The 20,912-nt window shown below is 35.3% G+C and overlaps 1 protein-coding gene across 1 annotated transcript in view; it reads left to right on the top strand.

Annotated features, from left to right (window-relative positions):
- Window positions 1-16,955, top strand: part of LOC114335319 (TRAF3-interacting protein 1) — a 48,547-nt gene extending 31,592 nt beyond the window's left edge. The window contains exons 4-6 of the mRNA XM_028285540.2: window positions 4,523-4,885; window positions 15,636-15,831; window positions 16,685-16,955. Of these exons, the coding sequence (XP_028141341.1) occupies window positions 4,523-4,885; window positions 15,636-15,831; window positions 16,685-16,829 (704 nt within the window). The 3' untranslated portion in view covers window positions 16,830-16,955. The remainder of the gene's footprint in view (window positions 1-4,522; window positions 4,886-15,635; window positions 15,832-16,684) is intronic.
- Window positions 16,956-20,912: the final 3,957 nt, after the last annotated feature.

Raw genomic sequence — 20,912 nt, 5'->3', positions numbered from 1 at the left:
CGCTACCAGTCTTACTTAAAGGCTATTGCAAATCAGCCTACACATTGTTTGCTCAAGGTTGCTGCACTACCCCCCACTTCAGGAGTTTCCAGCCAGCATTAGTTCAGAACCTACCACTATGTACAGCAGTGGCTGAATGAGAAGAAGAATCCGCTCGAGTGGGTTTGGAAGAAGAATAACGAACACCTGACACCAATTACAACAGTACGTGCTGCAGCTCCCGAGGAATTACTTTCCCCGTAGTGTGTATGTAATTGCAAAGACGAATGCATCCGTAACTACGAGTGTCGAAAGAGTGGTCTAAACTGTTCAAAAATTATGTAGAAATTGCTCAGGCCTATGATTTAATAATAGGGACACAACCATCATAGACGAAGATGTAGAAGACGAGAATGTTGAAGTTTAAGAGGACTGAAACTGACGAATAAGTTTACTTGAAACTCATTATAATCATCATTATTATGCAAGAAATATTTTGGGTATTTAAAATTATTTTGTTGGAATTTACTGTTGGAAAGATATTCATACGACATTGTCCATAGAAAGTTCATAGTGGGTTTCTCCGTATCACAGGTATATATGGCCTATGCGCCTATGCCTGTAGAAGCCTCTTGAAGGTGGTGTGGTTGACGTTCCTTTAAGGGCTTATCAGTAACATTCCCCTGGCCACTGAAATAGCAAATTCTATTTAGAAAACACAATCCTGTTAAAAAAAAATAGTTTTTCTACGACCGTGCTTAAACAGCCACTTTCTAGCACGCATTTCGTTTCCGAAAGTTGCACTTTCCCGCACGGCGTGCGTGAAAGTAAATTTTTCCGCACGGCGTGCGTGAAACTAAATTTTCCCGCACTGCGTGCGGGAAAGTAGAATACCTTCTAATATGGCATTATAATATACTATAATACTGTTAAACTAATATTTAGATTTATTTACTAATTTATTTCAAATTTTATTGTGTTCATGTTTTAATGAAATTAACGCAATAATTCGATGAAATAAAATTATTTTGACATAATATTTAAAAGTCAAATCAGTAGACAATTACAATGGTTTTAAATCGTTGTCATGGAAACCAATATCGTCGTCGTGGTAACCCATTATATTGAAAGTTTGGTTTTGACAACTTTGTCAAAGAATTAATTTGTGTACTTTCACTCCTAAATAAAAATTGATATGACTCTATTTTTTGTGGCTTTTTTCCAAACGTACGGCCTTAGAAAAAATATTGTTCCTAACTCATGCGGAAAGTGTCTTCCCCGCACTCGACTGCTTGCCCGAACTCCTCTATCGCGTCGTTCGGGTCAACGGCAGTCTCGTGCGTGAAAGTATGACTTTCCGCACTAGTTAGGAAAATAACTATTCCTCAGTAATTTGCCCAAAAAATATAAAAATGTGGAAAACCTCCACTTTACACCTTCCGCAACTCCGGAACCCTTGTTTTTAGAACAATTATGCACCAGACCTTTTTCGTTTAAAATTAAATGTAAAACATTTTTGTATAGAACATTGTTTACGCTAAACCGCATAGTTTTAGAAATATTGACGAAAATGTAAAAAACTACTAATTTACAGATTTCTCCCCCATCTCCCCCCCCCCAAACCCGACGCTCCCAACGCTCAAAATGGTGTAACTTTTTACTGAACAATATGTGGACCATATAGAATATAAAACAATGGGTTATGCCTTTTTTTGGATCAATTGTATCATACTATATAGGTCTGGATCCCGCGTATGAAAAAAAAGTTGATTAATAGCAAGCTGAAAGTTTGTTAATAGCTTAAGGGTGTCTAGTCGGACAAACTTTGATATATGGGAACACTGGAACAGGGGAAGTTTTAATTGTGGAACAGGTTAAAAATTTGGAACGGTCAGACCACGCAAACGGCACATGTATTTTGTCCGACAGACCAGACTTAAACTCTCCGAACAGAGATTACACTCTCATGCAAAAATCAGACTGCTATTTATCACCAAATGGGCGTTTTAATGAGTAGAACATGTCAAATGACAGGAATTATGACAGGTGATAAATAGCACTCTGATTTTTGCATGAAAGTTTAATCTCTGTTCGGAGAGTTTAATCTCTGTTCGGAGAGTTTAAGTCTATTCTGTCGGACAAAATAAATGTGCCGTTTTCGTGGTCTGACCGTTCCAAATTTTTAAATTGTTCCACAATTAAAACTGCCCCTGTTCCAGTGTACCCATATATCAAAGTTTATCCGACTAGACACCCTTAAGCTATTAACAAATTTTCAGCTTGCTATTAATCAACTTTTCTTTCATACGCAGGATCCAGACCTAATACCCTATTCCACGAACATACGACTGTTGTGGATTATCTCGACAACGAATATTTTACTGTGCAAATTATGAAGAACGAAAGTAAATTGCAAAATACATTGTTGTTTATTGGAACAATTATTAGAGCCATTTACTTTCGCACTTCTTATGTTGCACACTAAAATATTCGTTGTCGCGATAATCCAAGACAGTCGTATATTCGTGGAATAGCCCATATATTGAGCTAAAAGGAGGCTAAAATAAAATAATTTTTTGGAAAAGATTTTTTCATTTCAATGCATCAGTGGCGGCTCATGACCTTAGTATGCGGGTAGGCGACACATATACTTTAATATATACTCTATACTTTACTATACTCTACATATTATACTATACTCGTATACCTATATACGCAGTTTGTCGCATTTAAGATGAAGACACCCCTATATTGCGACTATCAAAATAAATACAGATTTAAAATTTTGCAGTCAAGCAAGTGTGATGTTTCACATTTTTAAGATAGTCACCACTGGCGAAGCGTCCATATAACCACTGTTACCATTCGTAACAGTTGAAAAATTTGCAAATAAATATATTATTACGACTACTGTGAAATAATTCCATTTTTTTGCCAACAAGACGCACGAAAATATTGGCGAGTTTATGCGAGTCGACTGCAGGTCGAGGTTACTACGTTGTTACCACTTTCAAATGTGGATACATAGGCATGATGCTCCATCGGCTATCGCTCTGACGGCTCTTGTCTGAAAATTTTGAAAGGCAAAGACGTGGGCGCGATGTGGGGCTGTGGGTTAGTGGTTTGTTACCACTTTTTGTATTGGTAACTACTCGAGTAATACCATACCTAACAGTGTGCGTACAGTTAAACATGGATGAGTGTCCTCGTTTTTTTTTGAATTTTTGACACTATGATTATTCAACTTAAAAATAGGTTTTATAATTTAAAGCATCTAGAGTGTTCGGCACAATTTATGAATTTGACAATTTTAAAAATTATACAAAAAGTTCCCAGGCCTTTCATCAATTATTTGTAAAGTTATATGGACAAAAATTTGACACAGTAAAGTTAAAAAAAGAATTGAAATGTACAAGAATTGTATCAATATTAAAGTCTTCAGGACTTAATAATCCATTTCAGGAATTGGCAAACCTATTTTTAACAATCCCGGCTATAAGTGCATCCGTTGAAAGAAGTTTTTCAACAATGAAGTGGAAAAAAGCATGCCAAGTAAATACCCAGTTGCAAGATCGACTGTCGTCATTTTCTTTAATTTCCATTGAGAATCCCTTTTTAAACGGATTAATGACAAAACCCTCTTTATACGATAGTTATTAACATTTTTGCCAATAAAGTAGGTAAACATAAACTTATATTTGGGAGGTTCAAAATAATTTTTTTTAAATAATATTTTTACATCTGGTTTTGGTAACACTTTAGAAAAAGTCACGCGTCGCCATTGATAGTCATAGTCAACTCAAATTTAAATTTTAAACGCTATTTACTGCAAATGTACAAACAGGACGAATTTTCGATATTTTGCTTCGCGTTAGAGATATCGGAAAAAGTTATTTGGAAAAGTTGTTCCAAATATTATTCTAACCCCACGTACCAAATTTCATGACAAAATTCGCACTTTTAGTTTTTTCAGTATTTGTAGTCCGGATTCTAAAACATACAATTGGCTATCCCGAGATGCAGCTCGAGATAACCATTATCAAAGGCGCAAAAAATGTAGCCTAACCTAGCCCCAAAAAGTTCCCGGAAATTCTCATCCACTACGACTAGACAAGCCACAGTTACAGCGCTGTGCTTAGCGTAAAGAATGAGAGACGCATGACGCATATCATTCTGTTCTGTTGTTTCGGCGGATTTGAAAAGTACCTGACTTGGGTAGTGCCATAATAGAAGTGAGTAGCACTACTACGAGGAGCGTACAATAATTACAGAAGAGAAATTAAAAAGTAGCTTTTTTATTTTAAATACTTACGTATTGTGTCAAAATTTATAAATTACAATTTTGAAATAAGTAATTTATATTAATAAATAATTTATTATTGTATTGTACATTTGAAGAGGTTAGGCGGCGACTACCTTGCCTAACCCGACTGGCCGCCTCTGCAATGCATCTTACTCATCATACTATCTAGTAATTATTCAAATTAAAATATTAATAACTTTCCATTTAAAAGAAATCTTTAGACAATTATATACATTACAGATTCAGCTCCGCCTAAACCAGTACCTTCTTTACGCCCCAAAAGCTCCCTACGTCCTCCCAGCGTTCGCCCGTCAAGTGCTCGTCCCGGGGCTCCACGGTTGAGGATAGACTCTGCTCTGCCCATGCAAGAAGCGGTACCGATGGGAACTATCAACGTAATAGTAGAAAACGTCGATGCGTCTGCAGCAGACGAGGAAGAAACTGTGGTCATAGAAACGGTTTCAGTAGATCCAGAAGGTCCTACTGAAATACCGCAGGTAGATTTGGATAACAAAGGACACCTAGTAGAGCAGATCTTGGAGCAAATCGAAGAAAAGAATGTAGAAAATAAGAAAAAGACTGGTATAGATTGGGATAATAATGGTAAGTAAATTATAGAGCCACCAAAAAAATCGTAATTAAGGTTGGCTGTGAATTTCCTTATTTATAAGAGTTGACATTGTCAATTTAAATTTTGGTTAGGCCTAGATTTTTAACAATTTAGAGAAAATTAAGTAAAAATCGTATTTAGCACATCTAGTGCAGTCACTAAAGGTTTTCACCTCTAGTTTCGTTGAACCTTTATCGATTTTCATTAAAATTAGTGAGTAGGTACTTAAGGGGTAAACTAGGTCTTGCGGGTAAAAAAAGTGACTTTTTAAAAAAATTATATCTCGAAAACTAAAAATTATTTTTATTTATAATTGGAACATGTAAAAGTATAGTGCTTAAGGTACTCTGAAAAAAATTTTCAGCCAAAAATATTCATTTTTGTAAAGTTGACTGCAATTTTTCGACAACAGCCCTTTTTTTGAGGTGGGCAGCATAACTAAGTCCAGTCTCATCTGACATCAAAAATTCAAAAAGTTTCTTGTAGTTTATACTCTGGCTAGTGAATGAACGAAGGAATTAAAAAAAATGAAATTTGAAGATTTTTCCTAAGTTTAAACACATTTTCGACCCCAATTTTTCTCGTTTTTTCAAAACAACAACTTCACCTAATAAAAATTCCTTCGTTCATTCACTAGCCAGAGGTATAAACTACAAGAAACTTTTTAATTATTTGATTTCAGATGAGACTGGACTTAGTTATGCAGCCCACCGCAAAAAGGGCCGTTATCGAAAAATTGCAGTCAACTCTACAAAAATGAATATTTTTGGCTGAAAATTTTTTTGAGAGTACCTTAAGCACTATACTTTTGCATGTTCCAATTACAAATAAAAATAATTTTTAGTTTTCGAGATATATTTTTTTTTAAGTCACTTTTTTTACCCGCAAGACCTATGTAACCCCTTAAAAGACTTAGTAGTTAACTTACGCTTTTACCCTGGGGGTGAATAATTCCAAAATCAATAGAGAGACAAATTCTAAGCAAAGTTTGCTAAATCAAGTTTTTAAAATAAATCAGTACTTTTTGACTTATTAAAGATCAAAGATTTTAATTTTTTGTGAAAAATTGCATGTTTTAAAGCGGTTTTTCATAAATAACTCAATAACTATAAGTTTTTACAAAAAAGTTAACAGTATCAACATTGAAGATAATAAAAATCGAATAAATTCCTTACTTGAAAAAGCTTTTAATATTAATTCAAATCTAAAGTACTCAAATCTAAATATTCGTATATATTATCATAAGAGAGAAAATTGTGCCTGCAATATTTTCGACTGACAGTTAAATCACGAGACGTGAGTCGAGTGATTTTGTCAAAATTTCCTAAGCGAAAATTGCTAAAAGGCAACAAACTTGAATAAAACCAGAAGAAAAGTTTACCGGTAAATAATTTTGTCTCGAATGATATTCCTCGACAAGACTATTTCACGAGACAATTATATAATGCACCATATCAACGAAACATAATCTGTATCCCGAATCAAGTACGTGCCTCCTAGTGGCGGGATACGGGCAACAATACATTGGCTTATAGGGCAGTCCTTACAGTAGGGATCCTGGCCAATACAGAAAAATGCAGGCGGGTGTGGGGTAATACTGCACTTTGGTTGCATTGGTGGTGTATTGGCTAAACGTGCAGGGCAGGGTATGGAGCTGAAAGAAAAGGCATTCAGGCATCAAATATCCAAAAATCTTTTCAGGCCATAATAATGAAAAGACCTTCTCCAAACGCAATAAAAACTTACACTGAAATGATGGCATCTCCTGAGGTAAAATGTTCCGGAAGTAAAATGAGCCTCCGTTCGGATCTCCGGGTGAGGACTATCTCAGGGGGAACACCATTACAGGTTAGAAAAATCAGGATAGGGTCTTTTAATCTTGGTAGTCTTACAGGTAAGAGTCTGGAGTTAGTGGATGCGCTCAAACGAAGAAAATCAAATTGCTTGTATTCAAGAAACTAGGTGGAAAGGACAAAGGGCGAAAGAACTGGGTGATGGATATAAATTGTGGTATGTAGGGAGTAGTAACACGAGAAATGGAGTTGGTATAATTGCTGATAGTGAAATGAAAGATAACGTAGTAGAAGTTGTAAGAACGAGTGATAGAATGATGTCAGTGAAATTTGTAATTGATAAAGAGGTATTGAATGTTGTGTGTGTGTGTGTGTATGCTCCTCAAACAGGTCTGGGTCAATGCACAAACTACAGGGCTATAAAACTACTTAGTCACACCATGAAAATATGGGAGAGAGTAATTGATAGACGGATACGTGAAGAAACCGAAATATCCGATAATCAATTTGGCTTTATGCAGGGCAGATAAACAACAGATGCAATTTTTATTGTAAGGCAACTGATGGAAAAATACAGGAATAAAGAGACCAACGCTCATATGGTATTCATTGATCTTGAGAAAGCAAATGATAGAGTTCCTAGAGAGATTCTGTGGTGGGTACTCAATAAGAAAGGAGTCCCTGGCGAATATGTAAAGATTGTGAGAGATATGTATGAGGGAGTACTTACTTACTTTCCGTGTCCGGAACACCAACAACTTTAAATTCTGTATTTCCAATGGTTGGCCACATAGATATGGCCCTGTCATTTGCTATAATTAAGTCTTGTTCTGTGCAGGTCTCTCTCATCTCTGTGCATGATAGTAGATGCCGGCTGGTCTGAACCGCGCCACAGTCGCAGGTATCGTCCTCCTGGTATCCCCATTTTTTCAGGTTACTAGCACAACGTGAAACGCCGGTTCTTAGTCTGTTTAGCGCTTTCCAAGTCGGATACGGTAAATTGTGTCCAGCAGCCATTTCCTCCGAGGGAGGAAAATGTTTCGCGGTAGCTGACGCTTGCCATAGGTGTATTCGGCGCGTCTCTGGCGCTTCGGGGATGGATCTTGATGTTTTCAGGAAGCTTTTTCGAGATCTTAGTCTGCTTGGCTGAGTTTGGTGGTCATATAAGGGGTGTCTTCGGTCCGTCTCCTGCTTTTTCCGTTCTACCTCTGACGTGACCTTCCTCCTGATAGGTGGTGGAGCAATTCCAGCAATGGGGTATACCTCTTCGATAGGTGTCGGTTTCAGGCAACCCGATATTATACGGACCGTTTCATTTAGAGCCACGTCGACGTTCTTTGCGTGAGCAGAGTTTGCCCATACTGGTGCTCCAAACTCCGCGGCCGAAAAACATAATGCCAAGGCAGAAGTGTGGAGAGTGTGTGGTTGTGCTCCCCATTTTGTATTAGTTAGCTTGCGGATGATATTATTTCTGGCACTTACTTTCTTCTTGACATCTTGACAGTGGTATCGGTAAGACAGAGTTCTATCCAGACGGACGCCAAGGTATTTTGGCGTCTTGTTGTGTTCCAGCATCTGACCACGCCATTCCACCTCCAGCGACCTTCGGGCATGCTTGTTTCTCAGGTGGAAAGCACATACCTGGGTTTTTGTGGGATTGGGTTTCAGATGGTTTTTATCATAGTATAGAGCTAAGTCTCCCAGGGCATCTGTCAGTTTCACTTCGACTTCATTGAAGGTTCTTCCCTGAGCTGCCACCGCTGTATCATCAGCGTAAATAAATTGCCTTGTTTGTTGGTGTATGGGTTGGTCGTTGGTGTATATGTTGTATAGAATCGGCGCGAGGACACTTCCCTGTGGTAGCCCATTTTTTTGGTCCCTCCACCGACTGTTCTTGGACTGGAGCGTTACGTAGAAGCGTCTATTCTGGAGGAGACATTTCACTAACCTTGTTAGTCGGAAATCCTTTGTAGTTTCGTAGAGTTTTGCGAGTAGCCGTTGATGGTTAACTGTATCATAGGCGGCAGTTAGGTCTATGAACGCTACTCCTGTTATTTCCTTCCGTTCAAAACCATCTCCAATATGTTGGGTGAGATTAAGAATTTGACTGCAGCAGCACTTTCCGGGCCTGAATCCTGCTTGTTCTGGAATAATTTTAGTCTCCACATATTCTGCGATCCGGTTCAGTATCATTCTTTCAAAGGCCTTGAAAAGGTGGCATAAGAGAGATACAGGTCTAAAACTCTTTGTATCCGCCGGATCCTTCCCTGGTTTTAAGAGGGCTACCACTCTAGCTTTTCTCCAGATTTTGGGAATTTGTAATGTACGGATGCAGCAATTCATCATTTTTACGAGCCACTCTACGGTTTTTATTCCAAAGTTCTTTATTTGCTCTGTTCGTATGTCGTCCAGGCCAGCCGCTTTATTATCTTTCATTTGATGGATCGCGCCTCTCATCTCCTCTAGACAAAAAGAGGTACCTAGAACATCTCTTTCTTCGTCGATATTCCGTTGAGCTCTCACCTTGTTCTTTCTTGATGTCGCCTTACCGTTCATTAGAAGATGATGGGCTATCTGATCGGGTGTGACTTCTGTCATGTTGACTGCCGGAGCAGCGGGATCGTTGCCAAGATTCCGAATCAGCTTCCAGGCACGTCTGCTGTTTTGTTTCATGTCCAGACTCGTGACCAGCTTGCACCACCTTTCCGTTCTGTTGGCGGATATCGCATGTAACATTTCCTCCCCAGCCTGTATTGTCGCTTCCGAGAAAGGGTCTTCTTCATGTAGCTGTTCGTATCTTTTAAGTAGGGGTTTAGATTCTTCATTGAGCCCCGCTATGTACTCAGTTCGACAACCTCTAGGGATATGAGGGAGTAACGACTAGTGTTAGGACAGGTGTGGGAGAGACTGATAAATTTCAGGTGAATGTAGGATTGCACCAAGGCTCGGTGCTTACTCCTTATTTATTCTCATTAGTTTTGGACCAGATAACAGCGAAACTACAGGGTATTCCATGGTGCCTAATGTATGCTGATGATGTAGTGTTAGTAGGAAATAGTGAAAGAGACTTAGAACAAAAACTGGAACAGTGGAGACAAGCTCTGGAGGAAAAAGGTTTAAAACTTAGTAGGACAAAAACAGAGTATTTGGAATGTTCATTTAAAGATGGAGTTACTACAAATAAAATGGTATCTTTGGATGGTGAAATGATTGTGAAAAGCAATAGTTTTAAGTACCTAGGATCGGTATTACAGAGTAATGGAGAAATAGATGGAGATGCATGCAGTAGAATTAGGGCTGGATGGATGTAGTGGAAAGAAGCGAGTGGTGTGTTGTGTGACAGAAAAATTCCAATGAAGCTGAAGGGAAAATTCTATAAAACAGCCATAAGACCGGCTATGATGCATGGAACTGAATGTTGGGCAGTGAAAAAGAAAGAGGAACAACGAATGCATGTGGCGGAAATATGAATGCTTAGATGGATGAGTGGAGTGACAAAGAAGGATAAAATTAGAAATGAGTATATTAGGGGAAAGATTCAAGGAAGAAGAAGCATAGGGAGACGCAGAATATCGTGGCTGCGCAACCTGAGAGAATGGTACGGATGTACATCAAACGAATTTTTCAGAGCAGCCGTCTCTAAAGTCCGAATAGCTATGATGATTTCCGACCTCCGTCGCGGAGATGGCACTTGAAGAAGAAGAAGATATTAGGGGAAGTCTAGGTGTGGCACCAATTGATGCCAAAATGAGAGAGCATAGGTTAAGGTGGTTTGGTCATGTTCAACGTCGAAACGTTAATCACCCAATACGAAGAATTGCTGAAGTGCAGATTCCTAGAAGGAGTAGGAGAGGAAGACCAAAGAAGACCTGGGGGAGACGATAAGGCAGGACATGTTGGTAAATGGGATTAACATTGCTATGACACAAGATAGAATTGTGTGGAGAAATGCAATTAGGGAAGCCGACCCCGCATAGGGATAAGGCAAAGAGAATGATGATGATGATCAACGAAACATAATCTTTATTTATTTGTTAACAATATTAAATGTACAAATATTATAAGTTATAGAAGTTTGCACATTCTTTTCTACCATAGAATGATTTTGTGTATTATTGACCTATAGCACTTGGGAACTAGAAGGTCCAGCTTCATTTGTTGTCCTGAGATTTCCGATTAACTTCTGGTGGTGACTGGAATCTAGCTGCAGATATGGTTTTAGAGAGCTTGCATTTGAGTGACCCGTTAATAAGTAACTCCTGTTCAGAAACACCTTGTTTGAACAAGGCTGACACAGCTGAAGATCGATGAGAATGGTTTGTTATTTTATGTTTTTTTGTGTCTATTCCAATTTTTTCAGCTGACATTTTTGTCCTCTTAGATACGGTGTTGATTCCAAGTGGACAATTTTTGAACCAAGATCCATCCTTCCAGTTAGGGTGAACGGTAAGAAAGAGTCTGTCTGATAAAATCTTTGGTCCCCTTTTCTCCATTAATTTCAAAAATAATTAATCTAACTGGTCATAAATTTTGGTTTGATGGATTTCTTACCAGCCATTTGCTGCTTGCCAAACTTGTCGAACCGCCTTGATTTATTTTGGAAAAAATGCCTCTTCTTCTTCTTCCTCTTTATAAACAATTCTGCTTGTTCATTTGCGGATTGATACCTCTATGGAAGGTTGTCACTCCATCTTTTGCACAGTCAGCCAATACTTCTTCTACCGATTGGTGATTTATCTCGTGCTATTTTGACCACAAGTGTCTCCCCCATTCTGGTTATGTGGTTGTTCCATTCTTTTTTCTATTTAGTGTCCATTCGTTTATACGCTGTACGTTACATTGTCTTCTGATATCTTCACTCCTATTTCGATCTCTTAGTGTATTTCCTGTAATTCTTCTCAGTACTCTCATCTCTGCCGTTTCCAGTAATCTTTGTGTTGTGGCTGTATCGGGTCTTGTTTCTGATGCATATTGGTCATTATTGGTCTTACACTGGCTTTATAAATTCTTGACTTCATCTCAGTGTTAATATGTCGGTTTCGCCAAATAGTGTTATTAAGGCATCCTGCCAGACTATTTGCTTTAAACATTTTGTCGTCAGATTTCGTTAGTTTCATGTTTACTTAAAAAAGTAGTTTATGATCTTAATCAACACAGCATTAAAACATGTGTTATGACGAAGTTTTCTGGAAAATTTCAAGTAAAAATATGCAATAGGAAAAATGTTTATATGTGACTTTATAGACGAGTGGCACTTCTCCACGAAAACGCTAATTTCTCGAGATACTGACCACGGTGTTGTGAATGGCTAATTTTGGTCTTACTGTGTGTTTTTAATGGTACTGAAAACGAAAATGAGGTTTATTTTGAATTTTAGGTGGAGGAACATTGTCAAAATCGTAATTTTATCCTAAGAATAAAAAAAATTAAATCACGTTTTTCGTAAAATTAAAAGTTGCACAATTTTTTTTTTCTATAAAACATTTTGTTCTTTGTACAAAAAATTATATATTTTAACATAAACTTGATTAAAATGCTAAATTTCAAATTTTTTTCTCACCTTTTGAGATTAAACATTGCAATTCAGGAATCTGCACCTTTTACCTTAAAAAATTCATTACTTTTATTGTAATACGACAAAAAGATTGAAGCAGATTCCATTGTGTTCAGAAAAATGATAAATATATACTATAAAAATTTCAGAAAAAAATATTAAAATGGGACAGAGTTGTAGCGAGTTAAACTCAAAAAACGTGATTTCATTTTTTTTTAATTTTTGGGGTAAAATTGCAATTTTGACAATGTTCCCCACGTCAAATTTAAAATAAAACTAATTTTCGTTTTTAGCACCATTAAAAACATAAAATATGACAAAAATTAGCCATTCACCACACCGTGGTCAGTATCACGAGAAATAAGCGTTTTTGGGGTGTACCGCTCGTCTATAAAAACACATAACTTTTTTTCTGTTGCATATTTTGACTTAAAATTTTCCACAAAACTTCTTCATGAATCATGTTTTATTGTTGTGTTGGTTAAAATTATAAACTAAAAAGTTTGTCACTCAACTTTTTTAAGTAAACATGAAACTAACGAAATCTGACGACAAAATATTTAAAAATTAACAACTCCTCTTTTAATTCTTTAAACATTTTTTACAAATCTCATTGATATCTAAATACTTCAAAGATGACACAGTATAATTTTCAAAAGGAAATATTTACAGCGACCAAAAATACAGCGAGGTAAACTTAAAAAATCATCAAAATTGATTTTTCGCATTTTTGCATAAAATTTGATTTTTGAACATGTTCCACCAATTCTAGAAAAAAAGTAAACTTCATATTCGGATTCAGAGGCCTCGAAAACATAAAGAGTGACTAAATTTGGTCATTTACCTTAAAGTTGATTTTGGTGGTCGGTATAACGTAATTTTAGGGGTTGCTGCCGCTCGCCTAATGTATTATTTGTGAATATGACTAACCTTCCAATGCACGGCAGTCTTATTTCACGAGATACTTCTTTTTATGTATCTGTAACTTTCAGGAAAGTTTTTGACTACAATTTCTCTTTTTTTTCATAATATGTATTAACAAAAATTATTTGTGAGTTTGAAATATTCATAAATAAAATAAAATAAATACATACAGTTGAGTCCGCGAGTCTTTACCCGTGCGTCATCATTTTAAGCATACGAAATAAGTCGGAAATCTATTTCACGCAACAACAACTGACAGAAAGTGTCTACTGTTCCGATTACGGGTTTTATTATAAAATTTGACGTTATCAAATATATAGAATGTCAAATGTAAGGTTTGCTTCAAAATTTTTGTGCAGAATTACAGCTACATTTGAAGTAGCTTAATAAATTTTTTATTATTATTAATTAATAAATAAATAAACAATTTATAAAAAAATTCAATAACATATTTTATTTTTGTTATTTTATTCACTTTGACGGAAATCTAAACACAATCATTTCTTTACTGTGTGAATGACGTTAGCTTTGTATGTTTTAAATATTAATTGTCAAAATATAATTATTTACCTTAAAATTTCAAAGCCCAATATAAAATTAGTTGTGAAAACAACTGTTTGTGTAATATAAAGAAACTTCAAAACGCAAAAATTCGACAAAAACCGCAAAAAATTCAGCTGACTGACAGCCACAAGAGTAAACAAAGCAGAAACGTCAAACAAATTGTGCTTAAAATATGAAAACATACCGAATCGTCTTTTTTTGTACCTATCTCTTTTCAATGCATTGAGTCTAGATGGTTCATAAAAATTACGTGTTTTTGCTTAATAACAAACGGCAGCTGGTTTGTCATGAGTTTCATGCGTGGAAGAGAATGATGCTAGATAAAAAGTATGCGTTTTATCTCGCCAGGTATTATTGACGCACGGGTAAAGACTCGCGGGCTCAACTGTACATTACTTCCCTAATTACGATTTTGTCTTTTGTATAATGTATTTACCATAATGTCCATAATCATTATACGCTGAACAGCAAAATTAACGCACCATCTTAAAAATGGGACATTTTGGATGTCTCTAATTTTCTATACCTCTTGTCCGAGTTGAGTGATTTTTTTAGTATGTTATTTAGCCTTATTCTTTAAGATTATCAATGTAATAATGTTGTTGCTAGACGGGTAAATGTAATTGTATACCCGGGTGTAACAATCATAGGGTCGATTTCTCATACCTGCGGTAATCTATGGTTCAGTTGAGCCAGGTTCACCGGTGATCTCCGGTTTTGTTTGGAATGCATTTCTCATTACACGTTCATGTCAGTGCTCGTTCTACAGCTTTCGAGAAATGCCAATAGATGGCAAAAGGTAAAAAACTGTCGCCATTTTGAACTACCTTTTTTATGCTGTTTTTGAATAAAGTTAAATTTAAGTATTTATAGTCAAATAGTCATTTTAATAATTATAAATAAATATTATAAAAACAAAAATAATGTTATCGTTTATCGTTAGGCTTAATATAATAAAATAGGATATATTTATATTATGACAGCGTTTCGTGTTAATACAAGCATGTGTAGTCCATGAAATCATCTGAACTGAGTTCTGAAATCTTTGAACGGCCGAATTCCACCGTTCAAGCATCGTTCAAGTTTAAACTGCCATAGGTTGAACGTGAATTGAGAAAGACGATTTTGACTTTAAACTGACGTTTACTAGAAGTTCAGGTTAAACTGGAGTTGAACTCGATATGAGAAATTGGCCCATACTGTGTTTTTTCCTCAAAGTTCAGAACACCCTGTGGAATATTCCAGCCTATATAAAATATTGAAATTAAAATTCAATTGTATCCTTAGGCTTTCTAAACATTTTGTTTCTTGACTCATTCGCTTATGCTGAAAAAAAAATACGGACTAATGGAAATTTTAAATAATAAATCTACTAATCTTCACTACAAAGCAGACACTTTTTGACTGTTGACATCTATCAAATTGTTAATTTCTACTGTATGCTTGTTTATTAAACTAAGCAGAAAATGAGGATTTATTGATGAAAAACAGGGCTAGTTGTTATCGTACCTAACTTTTTTATTATCCAACATAAGCGAATGAATCAAAAAACCAAATATTAAGAAAGAGTAAGGCTACAATTGAGTTTTAATTTCAATATTTTATATATGCTAGTTATATATGCTAGAATATTCCACAGGGTGTTCCGAACTTTGAGGAAAAACACAGTATGATTGTTACACCCGATATACAATGACATTTACTTGTCTAGCAACAGTATTATTACATCAATATTCTCAAAGAATATTGATGACATACTAACAAAATCACTAAAATCGGACAACAGGTTTAGGAAATTCGAGACATCAAAAATGTCCCATTTTTAAGGTGGTGCGGTAAAATTTTACTGTTAATTTTAGGTGCTGTTAATTTTAGTGTATTATCTACTTATAATAAATATTATTTCAGCACTGCGAAATAAAGACTATACCACAAAGGATATTACACCACTACTTGATTATATTCAAACCCTAACGAAAACCGCAAATCCACTGGGAAAATTGATAAATTTCTTGCATGAGGATATTGAAGCGATGCACAGCGAATTACAATTGTGGATAAATACGAAAAAACAACTTTATGTTGAAATAGTGAAGCAAAAAAAGTAAGAATTATTATGGTCGAAGTCAAAACAATTAGACCTGCACGTCATATGTTTATAATGACATCATAACCCAATAGTAAAAAACTTAACGGCAAACAAATTCAACACATTTTTCCTCATATATTAGTTTTTTCGCTACTGTCAGTGTCAAGTTTAGCAGGAAAGCGCCGTTGCCAAATAAAAACATAGATTGATTTACCACAGTACCTACCGGCTATACTGTTTCTCTTTATCTTTAAGAGTGTGAAACAAAGATAACTGACTGTACTATTAATTAGTGTCATAGTCATGTTGTTTTTTAGAAGGTTATGTAAGGTTTTTGTTTATAGATGTGAAGTTGGTTAAAATATAAACTGTCCTATGAAACTGTCTACAGACTAAATTCTGTTAATTTAGGTTCTTAACAGAATTGTATTAAAACAATAATATATCTGTGTTTCGTCTTCCCACATCATAATTTGAAAACAATTGACATTATATTTTAACCTCCAATGTTATGACAGACGTCAGTTACAATTTCCAATTACACCAAATGTAATAATGACGTCATATAAACTCATCACTAATTAGCCAATGAAATACTCGCTGTAAAAGGAATGGCATGTCAAAAAATCTGATTATTCCCTATATATTTTTTCAAATTTAGAAAATATGGCAACAAGGGGAAAATTACGTGCACGCCTAATTGTTTGACTTTTCCTATAGTTGTTTAGAAAATGTTTCATTACCGTTTAGCTATAAAATAACTGTGACCCCCCTACGGGAGAGGGCCATATGAGCTTTTTTGTACAAAATTGTTAGTTCCTTTATATTTACAAAGTTTATTTTTTTATCAATTATACCACTATTTCAGGTCCAGTGTAGAGCTGAATAAACCACTTCTTGCACAGTTAGAACAGCTGAATAGGGACATTAAAAAAAATCAACAGGAAATAACCAATATCAACTGCAATATTCTTAAGAACGACACTAGGATTAAAGAGCTGTTGTGTAAATAAATTGTTTTTATTATTGTTCATAACGGCACTATTTTTAATATCGAGGGATTGTTAAACTATAAGTAAGATCGATATTTTTGTTATGTATATTTCAAAAATTTAAACGAAATAAAAATGCAAATATTTTATTGTCCATTATTATTTTCCTATTGTGTTTTCTGTCCTAGAAATTAGATAATAGATGGGAACTTGGCTTAAGGATACTACCTGTCTTAGGCGCGGTCTTTTCACCTCCGGAAACTAGTTATCGGGAAGTTTATCGGACAGATTTACTTGTAATCTGTCAGAAAACTTTCCGATAACTAGTTATCCGGAGGTGAAAACACCGGGAGTTTACCCGGGAAAAGAAGTTTATCTGGCAGATTACATGTAAATATGTCAGAAAACTTACCGATAACTAGTTATCCGGAGGTGAAAAGACCGGGCCTTAATCAAATTATCAGAAATTATATCTACGGAACACTAAACCAGTTGATGTATTGGCCTACTATTTATATTCTGTGATTGTGTATCTGAATAGGGCTTTTCATTCACAGTCATTTGTTTCGAGCTTCTGTCATGTGTCACATAATATTAATACAGCGTTTCTCATCCTTTTACCATTTGCGACCCAATTTTCCATAATTATTTTCACCGCGCCCCCCCCCCCCCGCTCGTACAATAATATATCATATGCAATAACAATGTATCTTAAGCATTTTGACAAAAAATTCAACACCGATTCGGAACAGATTGTCTCTTTTCGCGGGAAGTTCCGAGTTATTTTGAACATTCTCGATCGTCTGCCTGCATCTCCATCTTCTCAGTTCTGACTCTGACCAACCAGTCTTTGTCTTAGTCGAGTCAGTTCAGTCAGTCCTGTAACTGTTAAATTTATTGTGGATGTGTACATATTATGTTCTAGTTACACCCTGTTTCGGTCCAGAACAAGCCCAAGGAAGTCACTAATTTACATTAAATTTGTTGATAATTAGTATTAAGTATTAATATAGTATTAATTTAGTATTCAATGCTCTTTAATTGTAGCTCATTGTCAGTGTTCATAGGTATTTTATTTTGTCAGAATTTTGTTTGGCTTTGTTTTTAGTAAATTAGTCAATGTTGGTGTTTTTTTTTTATATACTCACGCCCCCCCAATACAAAAAGCGCGCCCCCCTAGGGGGCGCGCCCCACAGGTTGAGAATTACTGTATTAATATATCTACGTCATACGTTATTGATATAACCAACAAACCAAAGACGTATGAAGTAGATATATTAATATTATGAGACACATGACAGAAGCTCGAAACAAATGACAATTGATGAAAAGCCCTATTATCTTGAGTTGAAAACGATTCAACAGGCATAAAAACACCGTATGAAATAATTTTTTATTTCATTAGTAGTTCCAAAATGACACAAAATCTAGGCATCGAATAAAAAAGTTTATTTGAAGAAAGTGTGTTTTTTTGTTCTTCTTAATGGCGGTACAGGCTCGTTTTTTAATATTGTATTTAATTACAGCGTAATTTCCACATATTAATATATTTTTCAAATTGGGCTCTGTACCGCCATTCTTTATTATATTACGAATACGTGTGCCAAGTATCTCGAAAAAATATTCAAAATTACAGCGGCAATCTTGGAACGCGTTTTGGCTACCTGTTGATCGCTACTGTATCACCTTAAGAGTTTGATGTCATACAAAACAAAAGACATACTAAAAAAATTACACAAGTTGCATGGACAGATGTCCAGCTAAAAGCCAAATATCAAAACAGACTTTTCATATCTGACGCAAAAAAGAAACACTTATTGTATCTACCAAATATTTAAGGAGATCATACCAACAGTTTATAAAACGTATTTTGAAAGTCTTCCTACATCAAGAAAAACAAAAGATTGTACCTTGGCAGACCCCTGAAGATGAAGAAGATGAGTCTGAATAAAATATATTGCTTTTGTGTTTAACTGTTTTGTACCCACGTTTTGTTTTAACAAATAAAGCATAAAATAAAGAGAACTTTAACGAACTCATTATTTTATTAATATAGGTTACACATGTTTTTGTCCAAATAGTAAGAGCCCTTATGTGGTATGTCCATATACATTTTCAAAAAAAAAAAAAAAAATTTTAACCCAATAATACATAATATTTTAAAAAATGTCTACATTAAGCTAATACTGATAACCGAACTTATACCGAAGTATCATGTTTGGGTAATATCACCAGTATCAAACAAAAAGTAACGCGAAAACTTCAAACCGTTCTCCTCAACAATTAAGGTATTTGGACATACTATATCTGCGCACTTAACCATTGATATGGCATTATAATACATGCAATAAACTAATATTTAGATATTATTTACTAATTTATTTCAAACTTATCTTATTGTGTTTGTTTTAATGAAATTAGCGCGATAATTCGATGAAATAAAATTATTTTGACATAATATTTAAAAGTCAGATCAGTAGACAGTTACAATGGTTTTGAATCGTCGTCATGGAAACCAATATCGTCGTCGTGGTAACCACAAACCATACATACTCATAGACGTTTCACGTAAATTGTCAAGGTCAAGACCACAAACCATACATACTCATAGACGTTTCACGTAAATTGTCAAGGTCAAGACAGCAAATTAGTTACCATTCCAATCCAGAGATGTCGCTGTCAGTCAATTCTCTTGTCATATTTAACAACTGACAGTTGACAATTAAATTAATTTTTTATTTACTTTTTATTTTACAGTTTGTGGCTTAAATATTTTATTATAGTGGTGTTACGTTTTTAATTAGATTTAATCACAATTTTAATCAATTGTATTAACCTCCTCTCCGTTTTTGTGAGTAGAATTTTTAGTTTACATTGATCATCCCGTGTTTTGTTTCTCCACATTTAAAAAACAATATAATAGATCCTGAAACAGTTTACTCCAATAGACAAGTGTGTCATCAACATTTCGGGCCTATATATTTTTGGAAGTTTGTAAAAGATTATAAGGTATTTATCTAAAGAATCATCCTACAAGATTCTTTCAAAAATTTTCATTCAACTCATTATTACACATCAGTGCTTTCACGTGACACATGGCAGTAGTGTTTATAGCATTTTGAAAACAAATTGGAACATTTGAAGTTTTCAATAAAACATTGAATTGTCTTTCTGTTGTTTTAATTTCCTGTGAAATTCCATCAAAAATCCCGCAAAATTTATAATTTGAAATTCCTACATAACTAAAATTTGTCAATTTAGTTCCCATTCCAATCAAGAGATGGCGTTAATTCGATCCAAAAGATTAACATGGTCGTGAAACGTCTATAAGTATGTATGGTTTGTGGTGGTAACCCATTATATTGAAAGTTTGGTTTTGACAACCTTGTCAAAGAATTAATTTGTGTATTTTCACTTCTAAATAAAAATTGATATAACTCTATTTTTTGTGGCTTTTTTCCAAACGTACGGCCCTAGAAAAAATATTGTTTCTAACTCATGCGGAAAGTGTTTTCACCGCACTCGACTGCTTGCCCGAACTCGGCTATCGCGTCGTTCGGGTCAACGGCAGTCTCGTGCGTGAAAGTATCACTTTCCGCACTAGTTAGGAAAATAACTATATTATTTACATACGGTTACTGTCACTGCCAAATCTTAAAATTTGTCAGATAACTTATTCTGTTCAACCTCAAAAAATGGCTCCACATGCTAGCAAAGAACTAAAAGCAATAATCGTAACGAAATTAGAAGATAGTTGGTCACTATCTGCCGTAGCAAACCATTTTAACGTAAGCAGAACAACAGTTTTTAATATCAATAAAAAATGGAGAGAACAATAAACTCTCGAAAGAAAGCATGGTTCAGGAAGACCAAAAATATCTACCGCTCATGAACATCGTACGCTTTTGGATATATTAGAAGAGAACCCTTTTAAAGATGCGAAAGCTGCAAAAATTATGTCACAGTTTTTTTTTCAAAGCAAGAAAACCTTTTTTCCTCGTGAAAGACAACAACTTGGCGCAGAATTAAAGCATCGCGTCTTCGGTACCGAACTGCAGCAAAAAACAAGCTCTTACACCACAACAGAAGCAATCAAGACTTATA

This window comes from Diabrotica virgifera, chromosome 4 (genome assembly GCF_917563875.1).
Source record: "Diabrotica virgifera virgifera chromosome 4, PGI_DIABVI_V3a".
Classification (NCBI taxonomy): domain Eukaryota; kingdom Metazoa; phylum Arthropoda; class Insecta; order Coleoptera; family Chrysomelidae; genus Diabrotica; species Diabrotica virgifera.
Note: the sequence above shows the minus strand (reverse complement) of the source record. Positions and strands in the feature narration are given on the sequence as shown.